General features: G+C 37.4%; 1 protein-coding gene across 1 annotated transcript in view; it reads left to right on the plus strand.

The window, feature by feature from the left end:
• The window catches only part of ITGBL1 (integrin subunit beta like 1), a 114,169-nt gene that overhangs the window by 17,766 nt on the left and 72,421 nt on the right, over window positions 1-23,982 (plus strand). Inside the window, exon 5 of the mRNA XM_058548443.1 lies at window positions 6,996-7,142. Coding sequence (XP_058404426.1) covers window positions 6,996-7,142 — 147 coding nt within the window. The remainder of the gene's footprint in view (window positions 1-6,995; window positions 7,143-23,982) is intronic.

Consider the following 23,982-nt stretch of genomic DNA (forward strand, 5'->3'; position numbering starts at 1 on the left):
AATATTATAAGTTTGTAACTATCTGCTATGATGCTTTTGTTTTTTTTAACATAGGGCACACTCTTCCTTGTAAACCTACGATCCTGATTTTGGAGTGGGATTGAAAAATTCAAAGTAACTACTTTATAATGATAATTCAGGGTCATGTGAGCTGGTCTGCTTCACTGTGAGGGAGTGGGGCCATGGGGTGAAGATGGGTATAGATGCTTTGATCCTTTTATAAGCTCACAATTCCTGTTGCATGTTATCTAGGCTTAGAGTTACTACTATAGGTTGGTAGGTTGGGCCGGTAAAGGCCATTAAGGAGGTCTCCATGGAATCTGAAATTTTCCACTTCATCTATTCCCTCCCTTCTTCCTTCTGCCCTATTTTCTTCTCCCTCACATTTTCCATTCTTCCCTATCCTATGAGATTTCAGATAAAGTTAAGTGATTGGGCATTTATGGTTACGTGGTTGGTGGGGCTTATCATAGGAGAGTAGGAGAGAATACTTGACCCTTTCTCTGTGGTCTCCATGCTGTGGGTGTAGACAGGTGGGGGTGGGAAGAAGTGATAGGATAATAGGCTGTTGTTGGAGCAATAAGACATCAGTCTGTACTTGTGATTTTATTATTTTTTTTGTTAAAGTGAACTGAGTGTGGCCAGCTCTCCACAGCCTGCCTCCCACACTTAAAATGAGGAATTTAGGAAAGAAGAAACTCACATTAACAGAGACTCTACTCTGTTAGACACTTACCAACTTGTTCACACACCTTGTTCCATTTTATGTTCACACTAACTCAGAGAGGGAGACATTATCTACATTTTAACAGAAGAGAAAACACGTTCAAAGAAATTAAGTAACTTGACAAAGTTCACACTGCCATTAAGTGTCATCTGAAAACACATGTAGCCTAATTACTCATGTAATTTAATCTCCAAGTGATGCAAATAAAATTCTTTAATTTTGCTTTATTTTGGCAAGAAAGAACTGTCCTCTAGATGCTCAAAATTCTGATAAACCTAAGCTTCTCTGAACATCATTATGATCTGGGGCAAGCATCAACCTCTGGAGTATTTCTTCATTCTGACTAAATCTGTAGAATTCTATATATTATGCTTAGTGAATTCTTAGTCTTCATACTTTTCCTAATTGCCAGTCTAAGTTGCGCCATAGGAAGGGTGCCATGCAGTTGATTATTGAGTATGTTAGTACTTTAGTGTTATAAGACAGAAGGAACCTAACTACATCGATATTCTCTAGTGATTTTTGCAAGGCTGGAGTGTAATAAGGCTCAGATGAAATGCAGTTGTATTTTTAGCTCCCATTCTTGCCATCCTGAGGGTGTTGGTCTTATTTAAGTCCAAAGGAAATCTCTCAATGGATTTGTTTCAGCTGGCTCTTTTAATTGACATTCTCATTTTATTCATTCCATCTCTATCCATTCATCTATTCAGTAATGCATTTAAATATAAATATTTTGTGCCTACCACATCATGGGTACAAATATTTTAAAACATGATCCCTGCTTGCAAATAAATCTGTTTTATTTATTTCTTCTTTCATTCATATTTGTGGTTCATCATCCACATGGTATGTGTGTGTGTGTGTGTGTGTGTGTGTGTGTGAGCATGAATGCAACCATAAGCAAACATGACTCACACACACACAGATACATGCACATACACAGACACACACACACTTCAAAGATGATATTGTTGACAAAATTTGGCTGTGACTAAAATGACCAGGGCATGACCAGCCATCCTGAAATGTACCGACTGTTCTGTTTACTTCAGTTCTATGAGCTGCTCCACTGAATTTACTTCCTGATTCTAAAATAACTCCTTTATTCCTGATGGCTGCTTACTACACTGATCTGTTTCCCCAAATGCCATAATTGGATAAATATGCTGCCCTGTGACCTTAAACTCTATCTTTTGGCTTGTCCTGTCTACCGAAATGATGAAAATATGAAACTCTGGCTTAGAGTAGACTAGAGTTCCATTAGTTTGGAAAATAGAGTGATTGATAGACCATATTATGTGGGGAAATTTGTCACTCTGGATTACCAAAGCATTAAGGAAAGAAACTGAAGGAAATGATTAAGTATATTCAGTTTTCATTGTCTTGAAAGGGAAATCAATATATTGAATGGACTTTTTTTTAATAACAGGTACTAGTTAGATCTAACTTGTTTCCGCAAACTTTGATGGTCTTCATTCTACTTCATAAGAAGCTACTTCTAAACATCAGATTCCAATTCATGAGCATTTTGATCATTTTTTTTTTTTTTTTTTTTTTTTTTTGTGAGGGAGATCAGCCCTGAGCTAACATCCGTGCTAATTTTCCTCTTTTTGCTGAGGAAGACCGGCTCTGAGCTAACATCTATTGCCAATCCTCCTCCTTTTTTTTTCCTTCCCCAAAGCCCCAGTAGATAGTTGTATGTCATAGTTGCACATCCTTCTAGGTGCTGTATGTGGGATGCGGCCTCAGGATGTCCAGAGAAGCGGTGCGTCGGTGCGCGCCCGGGATCCGAACCTGGGCCGCCAGCAGCGGAGCGCGCGCCCTTAACCGCTAAGCCACCGGGCCGGCCCCGCATTTTGATCATTTTAAAAGAAAGAAATATCCTCTATAGCAGAAGAGTGTTTGACTGGAATGGATGCAGCTACATTTGTCCTGGATTCATATTTCTGAATTTAGATAGCTTAACTCAGAAGAGCACAAGGATTACAAATTTGTTTGGTGTCAACATCCTCTCCTACAGTGGCCTAAGAGCCTTGATAGCTCTACATGCCCAGCATGGCCACAATGCCACCCAATGTGTGCTCTTGCTGCCAACTCCCTGCCCATGCGATACAGACCCTGCTGTGGTCTCATTTACATACCAACACTAACCACCATGTTGATCTTCCATTGTTATGGGTGTGTGTGTGTGTGTTTGTGTGTGTGTTTAATGCATGTTCATAGGTCTTTTGAAAGCAATTCCCTGATGTTCATTCTCCTCATGTTTGATCTCAGGGATAAACAACAACATTCTGTATCTTTCATCTCTGTTTTCTTGGTCCTCTGCCTACAGAGTTTAAAGGAATACTTGTTAGAAGCAATAAAATTAACTCCTGCAGGCTTTATACACACACACACACACACACACACACACACACAGATTTGACAAACTAGCATGGAAGCATTAAATTTCAGATCAGTGTGGTAAAATTCACATCTTCTAGTTCTCTCATTGTAAAGAAAAAGTGAGATGAGGCCCAGGAAGATGGACTAGTGACACATTTAGATGGAGAACACAGGTCTCCTAATTTCTTCTTTTATGCCTTTTTCACTATTTGCTTATAAAAGACCCTAATATATATGTTATGTCAGTCTAAAGGATTTTCATGCTAAATAGATCTTATTGTTTCTAAACCTTTCTTTATATATCAAAACCAAGCATTTTCTTCTTCCTCATTTTATCGCCATAAAATGATTCCCTCTCTCTCTGTTTGGCTTAACTTTCGTACTGGAATTGAGAAACTAGTAACTCCAGAGGAGAAATTGAGATTTCATTTTATGATTTCCTGTCTTCTCTGAAGGGCTCAATACCTGCCTCAGAACATGGTGTCAATACCTTGCATTTCTAACTCTACTGATTAAATGTCATAAAGGATTTTATAGGAAAAGTACGGTTTCATTTAAAGTGGAATCCATAACATTCTGAAATATATTTTGACAGCATGTAATTTTGAGTTATTGAAAGATGTAGAATATAACTTTTCATTACTGTGAAAGCAAAAATTATGTTTATGTTTGAACTTGTCAATTAATCTCTAGTAAACAAATTAGATTATGCAGTACCAATGCCAATACTGCTTTTCATCATATTAGGCTAGAATTATTTAAACCTTTTCTCTGTTACTTTTACGTTTGCTTCTTCCATGATGTTCATTCGCGTCTTTGATTTAGGTATTCCTACTTTCCCAAAGCAGTGAAACCTTCCAAAAACATCCTACATGCCACTATTTCATCATTTAAACTGCTTACCATCTATTCACTGACTCTCAGGAATTTCCTTCATTATGGATGGTGTTCTTAGGTCATTCATATTTTAATAACTCTTCCGTCCTCAGCTTGAACTTGTTCCATTGATGTTGACTTCTGATGGCAGAGTGTAGAAGACTCCTAAGTGGATGATTTAAGGGAGAGCAGTGGTCATCCTGAACTAGATAATATTTTCCCACTTTGTTGCTTTCCTATTTAGAGGGAAAGCCTTTCATCCCATAGCCAATCACAGCAGTGATGCTATTTCATCAATTCATTCCAATATGTAAGCAATCGACTGCAGCTGGGTTATTGAGAGGGCTTTGGTTAGGTGAAGGCTGAGGCTGAGGCAGAAGCACAGCAAGTTAGGGATCATCACACACACAGCAAAAGTGAGGACACATTGTATATATTCTTCCCAACTTTGCTTGGAGTTGGCGATGCCTGGAGGTGAAGCATAAATTTATAGGAGCCATCCTTGGGAAGGTTCATGATGCTGCATTAAATGCACAGGAAATAGTGGTATAGGCCATTATAGGCTGCGTTTCCCCTAGTGATTGTAGAAGAGCACAGAAATATCAGAGGGATAGAAAACAGAAGCTATAGTAATAGCATAACATTAGGAGGGAAAAGCATAGAGATTAAAAAATCTCTGTGAGGACCATAGAGGTAAGAAAACAGAAAGTAAACATGGGGGCATAGAAGGGAAAGGCTTTTGGAGATTTCTTCTAGAACATGGCATTTTTTCCCAAAATTTGTTATTTCATCCACAATTAATTTGACTTATTTTGATATTAATTGGACCAGATTTTAACTCTAAAAATATCTTATTAGTAACTGCTGACCATCTTCATGAATTTGTTTTATTCCACTACAATTTTTTTTTAGTGTCAACATGTGAATGAGCCTTGGATAGGAAATACTGACTGCTCTTAAACCTATGTTCTAACCATAGAACTTGAGAACGTGTTCCCCTCAGTCCCCACGGGTCTCTCTCCACACAGGCTCCTGCTTCATTCCACGTGCCTAGGGATAGGGACCCTGACGCCTGGTGTGTGTCGCTGCTTGTGACTCTAGGCAACTGGAGTGGCAGGTGGCATCCTCCCGGGAAGTTAGGGATTTCCTGGCATTGTTGCCTACTGGATGTTTTGTTCTAACTTTCACAGCTATTTTAAACTTTCCAGAGTGAAGCTTTTTTCCTCTGTCAATCTAACTCTGTTTTTCAATCTTATTGTTAAACTGACAACTAGTCTTGCACAAATGGCAGCATGTTCTGTACTCGCGGCAGATCTAACTATCTTTGAGATGAAACCTCTTGTCTCCAAGAATTTCAAAGCCACTGGTGCCTATAAAACGGCAGAATTGATGGTACTTTAAATGTTAAAAACTATTTTAAAATTATTTATCTGTGCATTTGCAGTATAGCTCTGTTTGCAAATTTTGCTCTAAATTACGTGTGGGTTGAAAAGAATGGTAGGAACTTCTTAAACTGGGATAAATGGCAAGAAGCCACAGAATCCAACAACTTCTGAAATATAATTGCTAATAAATTAAACTATTATAATAAAAATTCTCATATTTGAAGGTTTAAATGATCATATTCACGTCGTACATATTTATTAGCAATCACAATTTTCTTTTCCTTTAAAATGATAAGTTGTAAGGCAGAGTAGTCAGGTTGGCAGCAATTTGTTGTTTAGACTCTGTTACTTAGTGGGTGCTCGAGACGTGTGTGTTGAATTGAATTGAGTGCTAAATGAGAGATTTGGATTCAATGAACCCTAATATCTCCCCCCACGTTGACCTATGCTTTTATGATTTGTTCCATGAAGAACCAGGTTAATAGATGGTGAAAAGCTTCCTGATGTGTGGATTGTCTGATTCTTCAAACTCAAAAGATAGATGTCTACCCACAAACCTCACGGAATATTGATAAAACTGGCCAGTCTTCACTGAAGGCCAATTTCTATATTGTATGATATATATATTAATATCAGATGGCAAAGACAAAAAAGCATGTATTTTCGTCTATTATACCATTATACTTGATTTACTTAAAGAAAGTGTAATTCCACTTCCTTTAAAATTCTTCAGGAATTTTTGCAGCAATTATAGAAATCCACTTTATTCTGCATCTGCAATAATGAGTGTCTGCATATTTATTAGGAGTTAGGAAAAGCTCGGCTAAGTTATCTTGTTTCCTTTCGAGTCCTGCTTGGTGACATATGTGAGCTCAAATGAATAGAAATGACAACAACTCACTTGTGTGTAGCGTTTTAAGATCTGTTATGTACTTCTTGATAAACGTGGATAGATAATAGCCTGTAGGTAGCAGGACCAGGATTTGAACCCATTTATTGGATTGATAATGTAGACTGTTTTTGCTATACTAAACCACTACTCATCACAGTTCTTTACCAGCTCTGTGTCCATGTGTAAAGGGATTTCATATCTTTCCTGACCTCATTTGTGTATACTAAATTTGTCTTCAAGGACTGTGAACTCCACACAGGTTACTGGTTTTAGGCTAAGGGTCTCTAGGCTCAGCATGAAGGTATAGTGAAAAGGTAATGAAAAAAAAGTCTGGGAGACTCTAGAAGATAAAACCCTGTTTCAACAACAAATTGTTTTCCATTTCCTGTGGCTCTCTTCCACGTGAACTAATTGCCAAATCCATGAAATATCCTTTTAGGCCCCAGCAGACCAATATAATCACATGCACCTGGATTTTGATAGCTTCAAGTTCATAGCCCTACGAAACCTGTTTATCTTTTCCGGGGTTGTTGCTTTTTTTTTACCCCTCATGATTAATTAATATAAATCAGGTATTTAAGAACTTGGGAAAAATATGCCTTTGCCTTAATGTTTTATATTGTGTTAATTAAGATCCTGACTCATTTGTGATATTCACTGTTGAAATGAAAACTAATTCTGACTTCATTATATATTTTTTCATATATTTTTTATTACTCTCATTGTGAAGGTCATGGGCAGTGTAATTGTGGGAGATGTGACTGCAAAGCAGGCTGGTATGGGAAGAAGTGTGAGCACCCACGTTCCTGCCTGCTCTCGGCTGAGGAGAGCATCAAGAAGTGCCAGGGAAGCTCGGATCTGCCTTGCTCTGGAAGGGGTGAGTGAGGGCTCACAGGCCATGTCGCCGCCTGCCAATCCTACGAGTCGAATCAATTCAACTCACGTGTATCTTATTTAAAAGACAGCTGAGATCCCTGAATGAGGGAAGATTAGTCTTTTCAGAACTGATAGTACATCCAGTTTCCATGAGTGAAAGTATATGGAGAAATATAATCTCTCTCTCTCCCTCTCTGTCTCATACGTACACACACTCCCGCACTCACGCATGCACACTCACATACTCACGCTCACTCTCTCAGCCTACTTTAGCTTTGAGGTCTGTTCAATTTCAGTTCAGTTCAATGCTACATTTAAAAGAGAAAACAGTTTGGATATCTGCTCAGAGCTTTCTGAATGAGAGCATCTAATTGTCCAGTGACATTTCTGGAACTCAATAACATTGTGTTGAGGAGATTGCTGGCTTTTGAAAAAGCATTGTGTAAACAGATAGCTCTGAATAAGCTTGTGCTGTTTTGGAAGGTCTGTAGCCTCAGGTGATTGGAGGAGAAGGAAAAATTCATCTCGAGGAAAGCTGGTTCCATTCTTTTTAATTTATCAAAATAAGAAGTACAGTTTCACCTCTCACATGAAAGTGGCAAAGTTAATATGAAATATGCTTTTGGAGGAATTGGTAATTGACGTTATTACAGATTTTGTTCATGAAAGAGTAAAAGGAGAAAGACTTCTTTTCCCTGAATGTTAAATCAGAAATTTAATTTTATATTCCACTTTTCTTTTAGAAAAATTAACTTTTTTGTTGAGATATAATTCAAATACTATAAAATTTACTCTTTTAAAGTGTACAGCTTAGTGGTTTTTAGTATATTCACAGAATTACCCAACCATCACTCTCTCATTCCAGAACATTTTCATCACCACAAAAAGAAACCCTGCACCCCTAAACCCAGTCACACCCTATTCTCCTCTCCCCTCAACCCCTAGAAACCGTCAGTCTACTTCCTCTCCCTATGGATTTGCCTAATCTGGATATTTCCTATAAATGGAATCATAAAATATGTGGTCTTTTTGTTTCTGGCTTTTTTCACTTAGCATAATGTTTTCAAGATTTATCCATGTTGCAGCATGTATTTCCTTCCTTTTTATGGCTGGATAATATTCATTTGTATGGATATACCACATTTATTTCTTGTTAATGGACATTTGGGTTGTTTTTACTTTTGGCATTATGAATAATGTCCTATGAACATTCGTGTAGAAGTTTTTGTGTGGATATGTGTTTTAATTTCTCTTGGGTATATACCTATAAGTGAAATTGCTGGGTCATATAGCATCTCTGTGTTTAATTTTTTAAGGTACTGCGAAACCGTCTTTAAAGTGGCTACATTTTACATTCCCACCAGCCGTGTATAAAGGTACCAGGTTCCTTACATCCTTGCCATTATTTGTATCATTTATCTTTTTAAATACTTACAGTTTTCTTTATGTGGAGAACTCCCAAAGTCTCCAAGATTCTTTGTACCACAGGTCTTTTCCCATACTCTGATGTTTGTCCCTAATGATTATAAGTAGAAGGATGGGATATGGGTAGAAGGAGTTTTTTATTCCAGAAGCATTTCTGACTTGCCCAATCTTTCACCAATAACCCCAGACAGGAATCACTGTTCTACCTGCATTAATAAAATATTGTCATTACAGTGCTTGAGTAAGCCTATCACGCTTTTAAAGTAACAAAGATTAAAAATTAGTATCCCTCAGACAACTGATATTCATTCATTCATTCATTCATTTATTGTTAAAAATAACAAATTATATAATGGAAAAATTTAAAAAGCATATGCAAATATCTCTGAAACATAGAAAATCACTGGACTATATATATTTACCAGTGGTTTTTCATTTGTTTCTAAGTTTTTTAATATAGTGCTAGTGCAAGAAAATTATTGTGGACTTTATGTCAATCTTTAATAAACTCTGACAAGAACATATTTATCTCATCTTTCTAGAGATTCACTAATGTGTTTAGCTACCATTTTTTTTTTTTTTTTTTTTTTTGTGAGGAGATCAGCCCTGAGCTAACATCTGCCAATCCTCCTCTTTTTTTTTTTTTTTGCTGAGGAAGACGGCCCTGGGCTAACATCTGTGCCTATCTTCCTCCACTTTATATGGGACGCCGCCACAGCATGGCTTACCAAGCAGTGCGTCGGTGCGCGCCCGGGATCCGAACCAGCGAACCCCGGGCCGCCACAGCGGAGCGCGCGCACCCAACCGCTTGCGCCACCGGGCCGGCCCCTAGCTACCATTTTTAAGCAATATTTAAAGTTTATTTTATTAAAAAGGTGTTGAATATGTGTATAGAATTATACTATTTTTTATTTTTTATAATTCGTTTAAGTCTTTTGAAGTACTTTACAGATAAATAAAAAGCTTCTCTAGTTTCCTTACAGGGAAATGGATGTATTGATGAGTGAAGTGATTTCCCAGGGAACCATAGTGAAATATAAGGATTTTGAGAATGAAGACCGAGAATTTGTGAGAGCCAGTCCAGTGCTCGAACCAATGATCAAAGGCCCTCCCTTTCTCGTAGTGCTACATCTCCAAACTTGTTGGCACTGGATGTTTTAAAGCGAATGGCCAATATGAAACTTTTGAAGGATTAGTTTTGCAATTTATGAGTGACAACTGCAGCTGTGATTACAGAAGTGAGGAAAGCAATTACAAGGCCCATTGATTCTCAAGCCCAAGAGCCTCATCAGCTCACCAGCTGGGGCCAAAAAAAAAATTCTTCTGGTAGAATGTACTGAGGATCCTCAATATAGTCCACCTCAGGGCCAGGGAAAGGCATTTTTTCCACCAGAAATTAAATTTAGATTACCTGCTTCTGCTGGTGATGACTAAGTGTGGTCATTGTGTCTTGAAGGTAGGGGAATAATTCAGATGATCTCTTAAATTCCTATTAATCCTGTTATTCCCTGATTTCTATTCCTTATTGTCTATAAATATCTTTTCATTTAGTTAGATGACTCTCATATAGTCAATATGGATATGCAGTTATTCATCCTGATTTCTGCCCCCATGAGTTGGGGTTGGGGGACAACTTTTTCTGTTCTCATACCACTGGTCTGCTCAAAAGCTTAAAATGGCTTATGATAGGCTACATATTAGTTTTAAACTCTTCATGACTTAAAGCTACATTTTTATTATTATTGAGGTTCTCCTCCAGAGTATGTGTCTGTTTTGGCCAAAAAATGTGAGCAAAAGTGATGTGTGTCACTTTGGAAGAGAAGCTTAAGAGGCAGTCAGAGATTTGCCATCTCTCTTTCCCCTCAGCATGGGGATTTGCGTTGTTAGAGATGATCCATTAGCCTGGGTCTCTGAATGTGGATGATTAGTCAGAAATCTGCTGACCCACCAAGTACTTCTAACACGAGTGAGAAATAAACCTTTGTTGTCTTAAGCAACTGAGATAGTAGAAATCATGACTCATACTCTCTTCCACGTATAAAGTTTAGGGGACACAGTTAAACCAAAGCAAACAAACCAGAAAACACAACAAAAATCACACAAACCTAGGGGCCGGCCTGGTGGCATAGCAGCTAAGTTCATGTGCTCCGCTACGGTGGCCTGGGGTTCCCAGGTTTGGATCCTGGGCACGGACCTATGCATCCCTTATCAAGCCATGCTGTGGCAGCATCCCATATAAAGTAGAGAAAGACGGGCATGGATGTTAGCCCAGGGCCAGTCTTCCTCAGCAAAAAAGAGGAGCATTGGCAATGGATGTTAGCTCAGGGCTAACCTTCCTCACCAAAAAAAAAAAAAAAAAAATCACACAAACTTAAAGAGAAAAGCAAAAAAACAGTTGAGGTTTATAACTATATGTATATCTTATCAGTATCAATATCTAAATCAAAATAAATATAAACATGCATGTATTTTACAAATGGTGTATTTATGCTCTTCTGTCAGCAGCATTTATGTGCACTTATTCAGCAGATACAATGCCCAGGACATTGAATCTATTATCTTTTTTAATATCCCCAAGCATGATGAGGTAGGAAGAAGTATAATTATTCTTCTTTTTACAGATAAAGAAATTGGGAATTTGGACAGTTTGCTATCTTATATAGTAAGTGCCAAAGATGCAAGTTTTAATACAAATTTTTAATACAGGCCCTCCAACTCCAGAGCTGTCATTTTAGATAATCTACTGGTTCTTTTAACAGGCCAATTTGCTGAAAAATATGTAATGAATATATTTGCTTATTCCAGTTGTTCTCATGCAAAATCTTTGATATGGCTGTGTAGTATTCCATAATATGGTTAAGCAATCCTCTTTTATTAGACATGTAAATTGTCTCCTATTTTATTCAAATTTTAAATATCATAATTTACATTCTTGTTGCAGAAATCCTTAGTATTAATTCTTAGATGTGGAATGCAAAGCTCTAAATGAATAAATGAATAAAAAGATAATAAGCTTTTCAATAAAAAATTGCCTAAATAATTCATATTCTCTAGAAAAATTGTACTACTGTATCCACCTACAGGAGCATAACAGGGGTTCCCTTCACCCACCAACAGTGAGAATTTAAATTCAATAATCAGTTAGCTCTTCTCGGTATATTTTGCTCTTAGTGTTATAAACTTTTACCATTCATCAGACTCCTTCATTGACTTCTGTAATCATCAAAACAAAAGATTTATCTTCAGGCATTGTTATTCAGAGGCTTGTGGTTGCAGCCTTTGCCGTCTTTGACCATCAATTGTCCTTGTGTCTGAGTCATCTTTTTGTTTGGTCCTGCACTCCCAGGCACTTCCGTTACCTGTCCTTTGTGCCCATTGGTCTTCTTTTGTCAGACTTGTTCTAAGAGGCATTGCATATGTTTTAGTCCTTAAACACACATAATCATACACTCCTACAAGGGGAAGATGTGAAGTGGAGGAAGAATGATAAATTGAGGCTAATTATTTAATATTGTAGCTTCTAGAAAGTAGAAAACATGTCCTCATTTTTATCAATTAGTATCTTTTAATTAATGAATTAAGCAAGTTGGTTCAATTCCCTTACCTAAGAACATACTTTCAAAGAATAATAGCATGCCAAATTCTCTCCATCTGGAGATTTTTCAATTTAAGCCATAATTTCTCTCTTTCTTTTACGGGCAAAGCACATCTTTAAATTTTCTCGCTTTTATTTATCAGAACAGTTTTCCATGATGCATGTATTTTTTTAACGTATGTGCTTTTTACTCTATGTAATTTTTGACAACTGAATCATTGTTTTTCTTATTCATGTGTACAGAGGTGGAGATGTTATTGTCTGGAACAGAGAAAAAGTTAAAAAAAATGGGAAGTAGTCCAAATATTTTTTTTTACTTTTTAGGGAGAGAATCTTTTTATTTTTTTTATCTAAAATTTTTTTTACAGCTTTATTGAGATATAATTGGTATACAAAAAAAACTTTCTATATTTAATGTATACAATTTGATGAGTTTGGACATATGCATAACACCCATGATACCATCACCGTAACCAAGGTAATAAACATATCTATTACCTCCAAAAATGTCCGTGTGTCCCTTTGGTTTTTTATGTGTGTGTGTGTTTAGAATGTTTAACATGAGAGGTATATAAGATAGTCAAACTTATAGAAGCAGAAAATAGAATAGTGATTGCCAGGGGATGGAGGAGGGGGAAATGGGCAGTTGTTATTCAATGGGTATAAAGATACAGCTATACAAGATGAATAAGTTCTAGAGATTTGCTGCACAACATAGTGCCTATAGTTAACAATGCGGTGTTATGGATTTGAAATTTTAAGAGGGTAGACCTCCAGACACTTTAAATTAAGCACCACACCACCCGTTGTGATTTTGATTATATTTAAAATTCTCAGTGGCCTAATTAAATATCGTAGTGTAAGTTAACTGCAGTGGGAAATGCACAGAGTTTTCAACTGACAAAGGAACCCAATGTGTTCTTTCAGCAGTTTTTTGAGACAGCAAATGGGATTCAGATTTACTGTATTCTGAGAGTCCAGATTGATTGATCCATTACATCTGCCAGTGCTCAAGGACTCTGGAATAGTCATGCACTAAATTATGGCGTTTCAAACATAGTTGTTAAGGACCACAACTAAAGAAGATGAAGAAATGACCCTGTAAAGTTAACTTCTTTACTCTTCCTTGTCCAGAAGAAATGATCCTGCTTTTAGTGATGACTAAATGGAGAAAATATCGGTGAATTAGAAAATCACGCCCAAAACAAAAGTCTGTACTTTGTCATATTATAGACATTAAGTGATGAGAAATCGATCTGTGGATCCCCTGGGAGTCTTCCATGGATCTCTGAGCACACTTTGAATTTACAGTGCTCTTTATTATGGCTTTTATATGTTCTCTTATTATGGAATGACCAGAATAGTACTATGGTATCTAGGAAGAGAAAAGCCTGTTTATTATTTCTTTCTTTGTACTCAGAAAAACTCGTTAGACTATTTTAAACTGTATATGCCTCCTGTATTTCACAAAACCTCAGGAAGGTAAATGTTATTATGACTTTATTAAAGATGGTTCAGAGACAAAAAGACTGGGATCTAGGGAGAACTAAATATGTTGCCTCTAGGATCCTTTCTCCATGTCCTCGTGATGTGCTGGTACCTCTGGGTGTTGGGACATTTTCTATCCTCATGAGAAGGCCAAAGGTGCAGCTGCCCAGAACTGGTGGCTTACTGGAAGGTCCTGATTAATCCAGTATTAAATCTCTCATTCATATGAAGAAGCAACATTTACTAGACTAAAGGCATGATTTTCTTGTATTGACGGGAATTGCTAAAAGGAATTGAAAGAGCCAAGTTAAATAGAAAAGAAGGTCTCCTAGAAAGTGATAACTCCCCTTTCCACTGGGTAAATAATTACCTGTGTTCCTTATTTCTCCTTCTTTATTTGATCCTGCCTCTCTTCTTACCATTTTTATATTCAACAGAACAGAGAGGAGAAGAAGAAATTCAGAAGCTGAATTTAATAATTTTATCTTTTTAAAAGATGGTAGAAAATATTTCAGTGGAAAATAATAAACAGAGTATTTTTTGAATTACCTGAGGTTTTTCTAATCCATAGTCCAGAAAACTGTATCACTCCCAAGACAGAGTATTTTTTGTGTGTTCTGGCCAACAATCTTGCTTAAACGTTTTATCTACGGCAACAGAACATTTTGTGGCAAAGATAGGAATTGATCCAAATAAATAGACAATTTTTATTACATTTTGCGTAATTTTTATGTGGTAAATTGAAAACAAGTGAAATTCTTTGGCTAAGAAAACTTCCTAGTAAAGGCTGCAACAAATATTGTCAGGATCTATTTGAAATGAAAATAGAAAATTGGACATGAATTCAATCCCGATTTCTTTAAGTGAGCTTAAAATGAAATGTGTGACAACTATGACAATTTTGTTACTACAATTATATATTCATTTCTATTAAAACATTAAGCACATAGGGAAGGATGTAGTGCGGGGCTCTAGCAGCTATCTACTTGATTTTATTCAATATAAACAAGCAAGCCAAATACTTTGAGTGGGAAACAATCTGGCCTAGCTATCAGCCGTAGTCTTCTCGGAACCATATGCTCTACAGACTTTCTTTTTTAATAGAAAATCGAGACAGAATGTTATTATTTTGTCTGGGCTTTTGGGTCATATAGCCGATCAGAACCCTATGATTCCCTTCTTGGAGACATAAGATGTTATTAAAAATTGATTGGGCTAGTCATTTTGCTATATTTGCATAGTGAATATATTTGATATATAATCATACTATAGCTTATAGCCAACTTAAGCATCATATTTTCATTAGTGATGTTGTTTATCAAATTTAATCAGTATGATATTTATTGACAACCCTACCATCTGTCTCTATGCTAAGCCAGGGATCAAGAAACTAGGACCAGGAGGCTCACATTCTGTTTTTGTAAATGAACAAAAAGTTTTATTGGAACACAGCCATGCTCATTTGTTTACATATGGCTGCTTTCTTGCCGTAATGGCAGAGTTGAATAGTTGCCACAGAGAGTGTGTGGCACACAGAGCCTAAAATATTTACTATCCAGCCCTTTATAGAAAAAGATTGTTAACCCGTGTGCTAAGTATTTGTGGTAAGTGTGACAAATGTGGTGGGAGAAGGGATTGAGTGTCTTAAGAGTCAGAGGAGCAAGATACTCTTTTCTAAATAAATTCGGGTGCAAATATGTCTTCATGAAGTGAGTGAAGCAAGAATTGAGTCTGCAGGGATGAGTAGTATTAGACAGATAATGATTTAGAAAAAAGTGCGTTCCAGGCAGAGGGAACAGTGTGGAGAGAAACACTGAGTTAACAGGGGATAACTTTTGCAGGGAACAGGAAATACATTCACTTGTGATGATATATAAAGAATAAGAAAGTGGTAAGAGACAGCATGGGAACAAATGTCATCTTTGCCACCCCCTTACTAGCCCCTGGTCCATGTTGTGATAGGTCTGAGACAGAAAAAGCAACTTTGCAGAGCTCTTGTTCTCATAATTGTCTCATGAGGTTAACTTTTAGTAAGAAGGACACACATTATAAGTATGGATTGTAAATACTCTAAAATGATGTCACAGAAATGCTAGGTTAACCTTGCTTGGTGCCCACTCCATCGTGTCATTGCTAAAATACCAAGTTTAATGTAAATAAAGTTACCGAGATCCAAATCTTTCCATGAACAAGACAAATACATTAACATCTTCTCATGTGCCTTTCTTCCTCCTTCCTGCACCTCAAATCATTTCCTTATCTACTGACAGAATATGAAAAGACAAGCACAAATCTAGAGTGGCTGTTTTATTCAAAGTCATTCAGATTAGCAAGTAGTAAAATGACAACAGTCTAGCAGTCAGATTAGTATTTTGAGGGTCACATTATCTGTACTGGGTACATATACACATGCCTACGTGTTTTAAACAGCAAAGGGACATCTTGGCACAGTGAGGCGAGATAGCGGGTTACTGGTATGGCCGTGAGAGACTCTAGGCTTAGTCTGGGCACTGCCACTCGCTAGATGTGTGAGCCAGCAAGTCACAGGCTAAAATGGCAGCCAAACTCTAATGGTGACTTTGAACTTAACCTCTTCAGGCTATTTCCCCTCTCCTTCCCCTCTCTCGTCAGCAGGTGAACTTGACTCTGTTCTGACCCATTTGGACCCCTAGATGTTGATGTTTCCTCTCACGGTTCCGTTTCTTTCATTTCTAACTCACTTTCCTCACAGACTTTGTGTCTGATTTTGCATAGTTAACTAGACAGACAGAGAGCTGACTACTCCATGAGAATCAGGTGACTAGCCAAGCTGTTCTTCCAAACTCTGCTTTCTACCAAGTGTCTGTTTTGGGTATGGAGTAATATATTCTTCAGTTACGGCACCCTTTCATTTGGAATATAACTGCTAAGATGGATGAGAGTTTGGTTCTCCATAAATATTTATTTCTCATGTGACGCCTTCTATTTGGATAGAGGAGGAAAGGCAGGATTCTTTGGCTTCTTATTTAAGTTTCTAAATAATTTTGGCCTCTTTGTTGCTCAAAATACCCATGCCATGTGGATGCTTGTAAATAGTACCAAATGGTCTGGCATAGTACAGTTGTGAGCCGGTTAGGATTTGAATGGTCCCAAGGATTAAACAGCAAATATTGAGGTCATATATAGAAGTCCTTTATAAGGGTTAAATCCTCTGCCAGGATTTCTTTCTCTGGATTTCTTCCTAAGCCTTGTATTACACAATAGTTAACTGAAGGAGCTTAAAAGAAATGTAAAAAAAATGCAAGCAGATATAGAGTATATGGTAACTGGAAAGGTCTCTCACACTGCTTCATTTGATTAATTTGCTGGGAGTCTGGGTATGGGTAATGTTACTATTGAGTTACGGTCCCAATAGTGAGACAGAATCACAGAACTTACACTCCTGAGTGTAGGTTATTGTATTTACAAAACCCAATTGATATAATTCATGCTCCATTCTAGATGTACTCTTCTGGAAAATTCTACCATATAAAGAGAGAAATCCAGAAGGATTATTGGTAAATGAGATCTCAGATGTGTTAGGAGACCTGAAGTCTTGTGGCTGCACAAGGGTGTCACAAGCTGGTACATGCTTATGTTGTTCAACCCTCTTCCCAGATGTTACTCCCATCCTTCACTGGTATCATTCCTGGGAGAACTATCCATGAGCATCCATTTCCTGTTTGAGTAGAGAGGCTTCCAAATGCTGCCAGTATTGTGTTTCCTCTCAGCATCTGTAGCCTTATCTAGTCAGCTGGTTTCCAGTTGTGAGGGCGTGTACTTCTGTGGGGCAAGAATTAAAGAGTGGCCATCTGGCCTATGACGCCCTCACAGGGCAGATGTTCTCACGTCATTTATTGTTTGTGTGCCCCTGGAAAGACTTTTTTTTTTAGCTTTGTGGACCCTCAGTTCTATTATCTGTAAAAACAGTATTATTATAACCGCTCTGTTTCCTTTAAAATGTTATTGTAAGGAACAATTAAGATGATATATATGAAATTTCTTCAACTTTAAAACTAACGTACAATTTTGAGGGATTACAAGTGTTTAAGTGGATGGCATAGCACATGAACTCAAGGACATGGAATTTAAGAGAGAAAACAAGATCAATCTTCATTCATTCATTCATTCAACATCTATCTATTGGGATCCTACCACGTGCCCAAAACCAGTCTAGGTGCTGAGGATAGAATGATAAATTAGGCAGCCACTGTCAGGACTCTGACAGAGCTTCTAGTGAATTTGGTCAGAGAAGTTAAATAAGCAAACAAATAATTTTAGTTTATGCTAGGAAAAGGAAATCAAGGTAATAGGATAGAGTGGCCCAGGGGATGCTTCCTGTAAGAGGGTCAGGGACCCTCTCTGAGGAGGTCCTGTTTGAACAGATCTGAGTATTGAAAGGGGGCCAAATGAGAACTGAGGGAGGATGGCTAAAAAACAGAAAAAAAATCGTGTATACAAAATTTTAGACTCAAGTGATGAAGATTTCCTGGAAGAGATCAAAGTCAAGTGGGCTTTGTCCTTAAAGAGTCTGTAGAGGAGACTTAGAGTTTGTCGAAGAAGTATTTTTAAAATTCCAATGCAGAGCCCTTACTTGATTTAATTTGTATGAGATATGGTCTGGGCATTAGGGATTTTAAAACTCCCTGGTGATTCTACTATGCAGTTACGTGAAGGACTACTGCTCTGCAGAGCTGTGTAATGGGCTAGTCCTGCGGCAGAAGGATGGACACTTTCGTTTTTGCCCTACTTCCCACAGAGCAAAAAGGGCTTCAGGGAGTGCTAAAGAGTTGCAGAAAAATTCCTGCTATGTGGGGTATTTTCCCGATGCTCTGTTCAATAGGTGGAAAAGCAATGAGGTGGGGTGGGGGGCTGGGGGGTATGCTCTTGGAGAAGGGGGGAAAATAATTTTCAAAACAGGAAATCACATCAGGAAGCACAGAAATATGAAAGATTATGGTATGTTTGTTCAGGGAATTGCTCCATCCCAGTTTTTGTATATCTGAAGTGGGTGTGAAAATCTGTTTTTCTAAATAGATCTCCAGTGTAATTATGAAGCATTTGAGTATGAATGCTGGGGGTATATCTCTTTCACAAAAGTATCCCTCCGTGGTCCTCAGTTACTCAGAACCCTTGGATCTGCTTTCAACCTTCACAGATTGCTTCCTGAGAACTAATCTGTGGTGTATTTCCTCAACTGGAATAATTTGTATTGTAATGAGGGATTCTTGGAATTCTATATCGAGGGATTCTTAACCTGGAATTCATTCAAATCTGGAGGTTTATGGTTGGGTATCAGAGCAATAAGAACTTCATAAAATAGCACAAATATATTGTATGTACCTTTTAATATTTTTATGAAGAGAGGGCCCATAGCTTCTTTTACCAGATTCTAATATCAACAGAAGGCTGCAGTGATTTAGAAACCACTACATAAAACCAAAACAAACACTTTTAGAGAGATGTCACAGCAGATTATTAAGGAACATATTTGAGCTGGATGTGCCTTAACTATATACTGTGTGGTTTAAAAATTAAATTAGTAAATTATCCAAATAGTAATCAAATATAGAAATACTTTGTGACATCTAGTTTTATATGTAACTTATGATTTGGCTTCTTTTTTAAAAAAAAAATGTGTTCACGAGATTCAAATTTGGAATGAAAAGATGGACCAAATCCCAAACCATTTTTTTCTGTCATGAGAATTTGTCACTCAAATTTCTTGTTAAGATAATTAGAAACAGGGGCAAAATTTCAAGCAGAGAAAAAATTCCATTTCTGATTTCCTCTCAGGACAGAATGACATTTTTTCTATAATGCTTTAGGTTTTAGTCTCTACCTGTGAGAAGTGTCCATTCTGATTAATAAATGTTGAAGTATTGGGTGCTTATGAGAGTACAACCTGGCATTCTAGAAATAACAGGAGTATGGGAACAAGAACAAAGGAAATTTAATTCGTATGCTAATCGAGTTTTATCTGGAATTGTTTTAAGGAGATCCATATCATTATGTAAAAATAAAGTCTTTTATGAACAAATATAAAAATTTAACAAATAGAATTGGCATTGTGTAATTCCTCCATGGCTCCACACTAGGATTTAGCCAGTCTAGAAACTTATTTCCAATCAACATTCAGCTATATTATTATTGTTTTACCTCTGACTAGTTAATGTCCATGTGAATCTTGGAAATGTGTGAGATAGGGCTAAATTATCAAAGAAAATCTCAAGCAGTGTGACAGAGCACATAACCTGAGGAGGCAGTAGAGCAGACAGATGAACAGGTCCTAAAGCAGCAATAACTGTTGGTTATTAATATTGAACAATCCAGGGCCTACCTCCAGGGCTTATAACTATTTGTTCATCATAAAGCCATTCATGTATTCAGTTATTTATTCAATGCAATTAATTGCATTGGCAATATAAAATGACAAAGAGGATCTTCCTAATATTTACTTTAATGGAATTAAACCTCTCTGATGTTGCTAATAGCTTCTGGTTGAATCCAGGGGCTTTATTTCTATGCTATAAACTGTACCCTGAGGGAAATAGTGTTTAATAAGAATATTTGCTATTATTTGTTTAACGTAGGCAATGATATGGAAAGTGTTCAAGAGACCATGGTTGGTGCTTACTATAGATGAAAGATTCTCAGTAAAAAGAAGGTATAACATTACTGCTACCAGATCACACTTAAGGGCAATCCCCAGTTTTGGACATATTAAGAGTTGTTTGGTTTTTATGTCCTGGTCCTGAAGTCTAACTTTCTCAATTATTTTTTAAATTCCTTTGTCATTAATTATAGTGCTGAAGATATAACAAAATTGGCATCTGTTTTGATTAAGAGTCTTTTGGGTGCAAATGGAAGAGTCTTAATTCAACCAGAAACAAACAAATGAGTTATGTGCTCATATAACTGAGAAGGACAGGGATAAAGATGACCCTTAGGATGAATGGAAAAGAGACTCAGACAATCTCACAAAGTCTCTCTCACTTTCTCTCTGTCTCTCTATCACACACGTACACACACGCATAAGCACACATATCCACACTCAACTGCCCCCCGCACACACATTTCTGTTTCTGTCAGAAGTTTGGTCTTAATCTTGCCTACTGCAGATGGATTTTTCTCCATGCAGGAGGGACATAGATTTTAGCATCACCTAAAGTTAGATTTTTACTGTGCCCTGACCAAGGAAGATGAGAGACTCTTCACTGACAGTTCAAGGGAGAAAAGAAAGTCTCAGGAAAAAACTCTGACTGGCCTAGCTTGGAACCATGATCAGTTTTGAACCAATCCCTGTGTCCAAACAGAGGAATGATGAAGTAGTAAACTTGGCCCACCTGGGAGCCAATGCTGCGGTGGTGAGGTGTAAGGTTTTAAGACTTCAAAGAGCCCTTCTGAGCAGACAAAACAATTTTTACAGTTACAACTGCATTTCAGGTTGGTATTGATCTTGAGAATCTTGGTTACATGTAGAGTCTTCTTAATGCAGCAAGGATGATATATAGCATATTTTCAGACTCATAACCAAAGGATAGTACCACAAGACAAGGCAGTTCATTAATGATTGCGGTAGGCAGAATAAAGGCCCCCAAAGACGTTTGTGTCCTCATCCCTGGAACCTGTGAATATGTTAGATTACATGGCAAAGGGGAAAAAAGTTGCATGTGAAATTAATGTTGTTAATCAGGAAATTATAGTGGATTATCTGAGTGGGCCAAATATAATCACAAGGGTCCTTACAAGTGGAAAAGGAGACAGAAGAGGAGTCAGAATCAGAGTGCTTCAGCATGAGAAGTACTTTAACCTTTCGTTGCTGACTTTGAAGGTAGAGAAATGGGACCAAGAGCCAAGGAATGTGGTTGGCCTCTAGAAACTTGAAAAGGCAAGGGAATGTTCTCCCCTAGAGCCTCCAGAAGGGATGCAGTCCTGCTGACATCTTTATTTTAGCCTAGTGAAATCCATTTAGATTTCTGATCTTCAGAACTATAAGGTAATAAATTTGTGTTGTTTTTAGCCACAGAGTTTGCGGTAATTTGTTATAGCATCAATAGGAATCTAATACAGTGACCTATAGAAATATTCCTTGGCATGGTCACTAGAATATACATCAGAATCTTTTTATGAGTGAATTATGTATTCCTGCGAATTATTTTAGACTTTTTACAGAGTCTGAAAAAGAATAATATTAAAAAGGTTATTTCTTTCACTTCTAGTACTTCATCTACTAGCATAAACATAAAAAGATTAGCTAAGGTATAATTTCCTTGTTGACAATTTCCTCTTACACTATTTTAAAATAATGGAAACTAGTTTTTAAACACAAATTTATATCCTACTTTTTGCACTTTTATGGGGTCTTACAATTTATTCCATGTTGTAATATAGTCTGGATACATTGTTTTTAATGGCTGTATACTGTATGAAGGTATTTTGACCAAGCATAATATGCATTTTTATTCCATCATTTAATCCATTATTCTACTTAAATGGCCATGAACACAATTACAAGATTTTAATATTGTGGTCTAAATTTTTTCACATTTCTTCATTGTAATTCTGGGGGTATATCATTATCTAGAGTAAATAAGTAAATCCAAGTTTTGCAGCACCTACATTTTAAGAGTCTTTTTCGGTCAAATGAACTCAAAATTACAAGTACAGAATTAGTTGACGTGAATATTTATTTAGGATGAAAAAGGAAATCAACCTACATTTTTTTAAAGCAGACAGATACCACAAACATCACAAAATCCAGAATATGACACAAGTATAATTTTGTGCATCTGTTGTAAATGACTCTGTGTACTTCAAAACTTGTTTCTTCTCAACTTCCCAAATGTGGGCTGGGCGTTATAGAATGCATTCAATATTATGACTTGCTCTCTGGCCTTCCGTTGTCGTGACCCAGTACTTACTTGAGGAGTGTTCCTAGAAGCCATTCCCACACCCTGAAAAGCCGTGGAAATGATCATATCCCACTAATCCCAAAGTAAATGTATCCTTGATTCAGCTTCCCTCTGGCTGCACCCGCTAAGTGCCTAGAGCCATTCCAGTGATAAAGGGAAGTGTGGCTGTGTGGAAGCTGGAATAGAAAGAGAGTAGTCTTAAGCAATTCATTTAAAATTTCGTATTTTTGGAAATTTTCAAAAATATATGTCATCTATTGCCAAGATCCTCCCCAGTGCCATGGAAGGGACCTCCACAAGTAAAGAAATCTGAGGATTAATTGCCATTAGCTCCATGGTCAATGTGCCTCGACTCTCTGATGGTTGACACTGAAGAACTAACTGCACTAGGGGCTGTGCCCAAAGTAGAGAACAGAATTTCTACATCCTGTCGTTGACTTTCTATGCTCTCCTCCCCAGAAGAACAGTAAACAAATCCTTGCAAAGGTGGAACACTTGCTGTGGCTTCAGCTCTTCTCTATATCACTGTAAAAGGTGAAGTCCAGCTGTAATGCTTTATGATGTTCCCCTAAGGGACTGTTGACACCTTTGTGGCCTGGCAGCTGTCTGTTTCATGATGTTAATATCATAAAATTCTTCTGGACTATTAACAGGAAAGTGTCTGTTTAGATAGATAGTTTTGTACATGTGGATGCCTCCAGCCCAGGCATCCTTCCACTCCCTGGGCATGTGTGGAATTAGAAATGTTTGTCATGTTATCAGCTTCCAAATACATTAAAAAATATCTGGACATGTATAGCCTGGGGCCTCAGTGTTTCTATTTTTGTTTATTTGTCATACAGAATGTCGCTTCTCACCTGAACCCTTTGCAAACATCAAGCTCTTCCAGCAAAATGTAATCATGACCTTGAGTCTTAGTTTCAGAACCCATAAAAAGCTAGATTTTTGATGATAGAAATTCAGAGTTAGAGCCCTCCTGACTATTTTTTTCCCACTTAAAAAGAGCCAAGGAAGCTGATCCACCCCAGATTGACACTAAGCCTAAAATGAGCTTTGCGTACTCATTGAAAGGTGTTCCCACACTCCAGAGTCTTTATTCCGCCTTTTAAAATACTCGTGTCCATCTCTTCACAAGACTTTGGAGACAGGAGATTTCCAGAGTCTTAACGCATTGATATGAAGTACATAAAGAAAGCTTTTTCAAAACTTTTGTACTCTCTAAGGAAAAAGCAGACCTTTATCTTAGTCAAAAGGGAATAAAACTGTTGGCAATGACAAATTAAAGCTTGAGGCGATAATTGAAATAAGGAAGTGGGACAGTTTGGCGGATTCTCCCCAAAGCCTGGATCAGACAAGGAAATCAACCTGAGGCAGCACGGACTTAAGTGAAGATGTGCACC

The sequence above is a fragment of the Diceros bicornis genome, chromosome 9, assembly GCF_020826845.1.
Source record: "Diceros bicornis minor isolate mBicDic1 chromosome 9, mDicBic1.mat.cur, whole genome shotgun sequence".
Taxonomy (NCBI): Eukaryota; Metazoa; Chordata; class Mammalia; order Perissodactyla; family Rhinocerotidae; genus Diceros; species Diceros bicornis.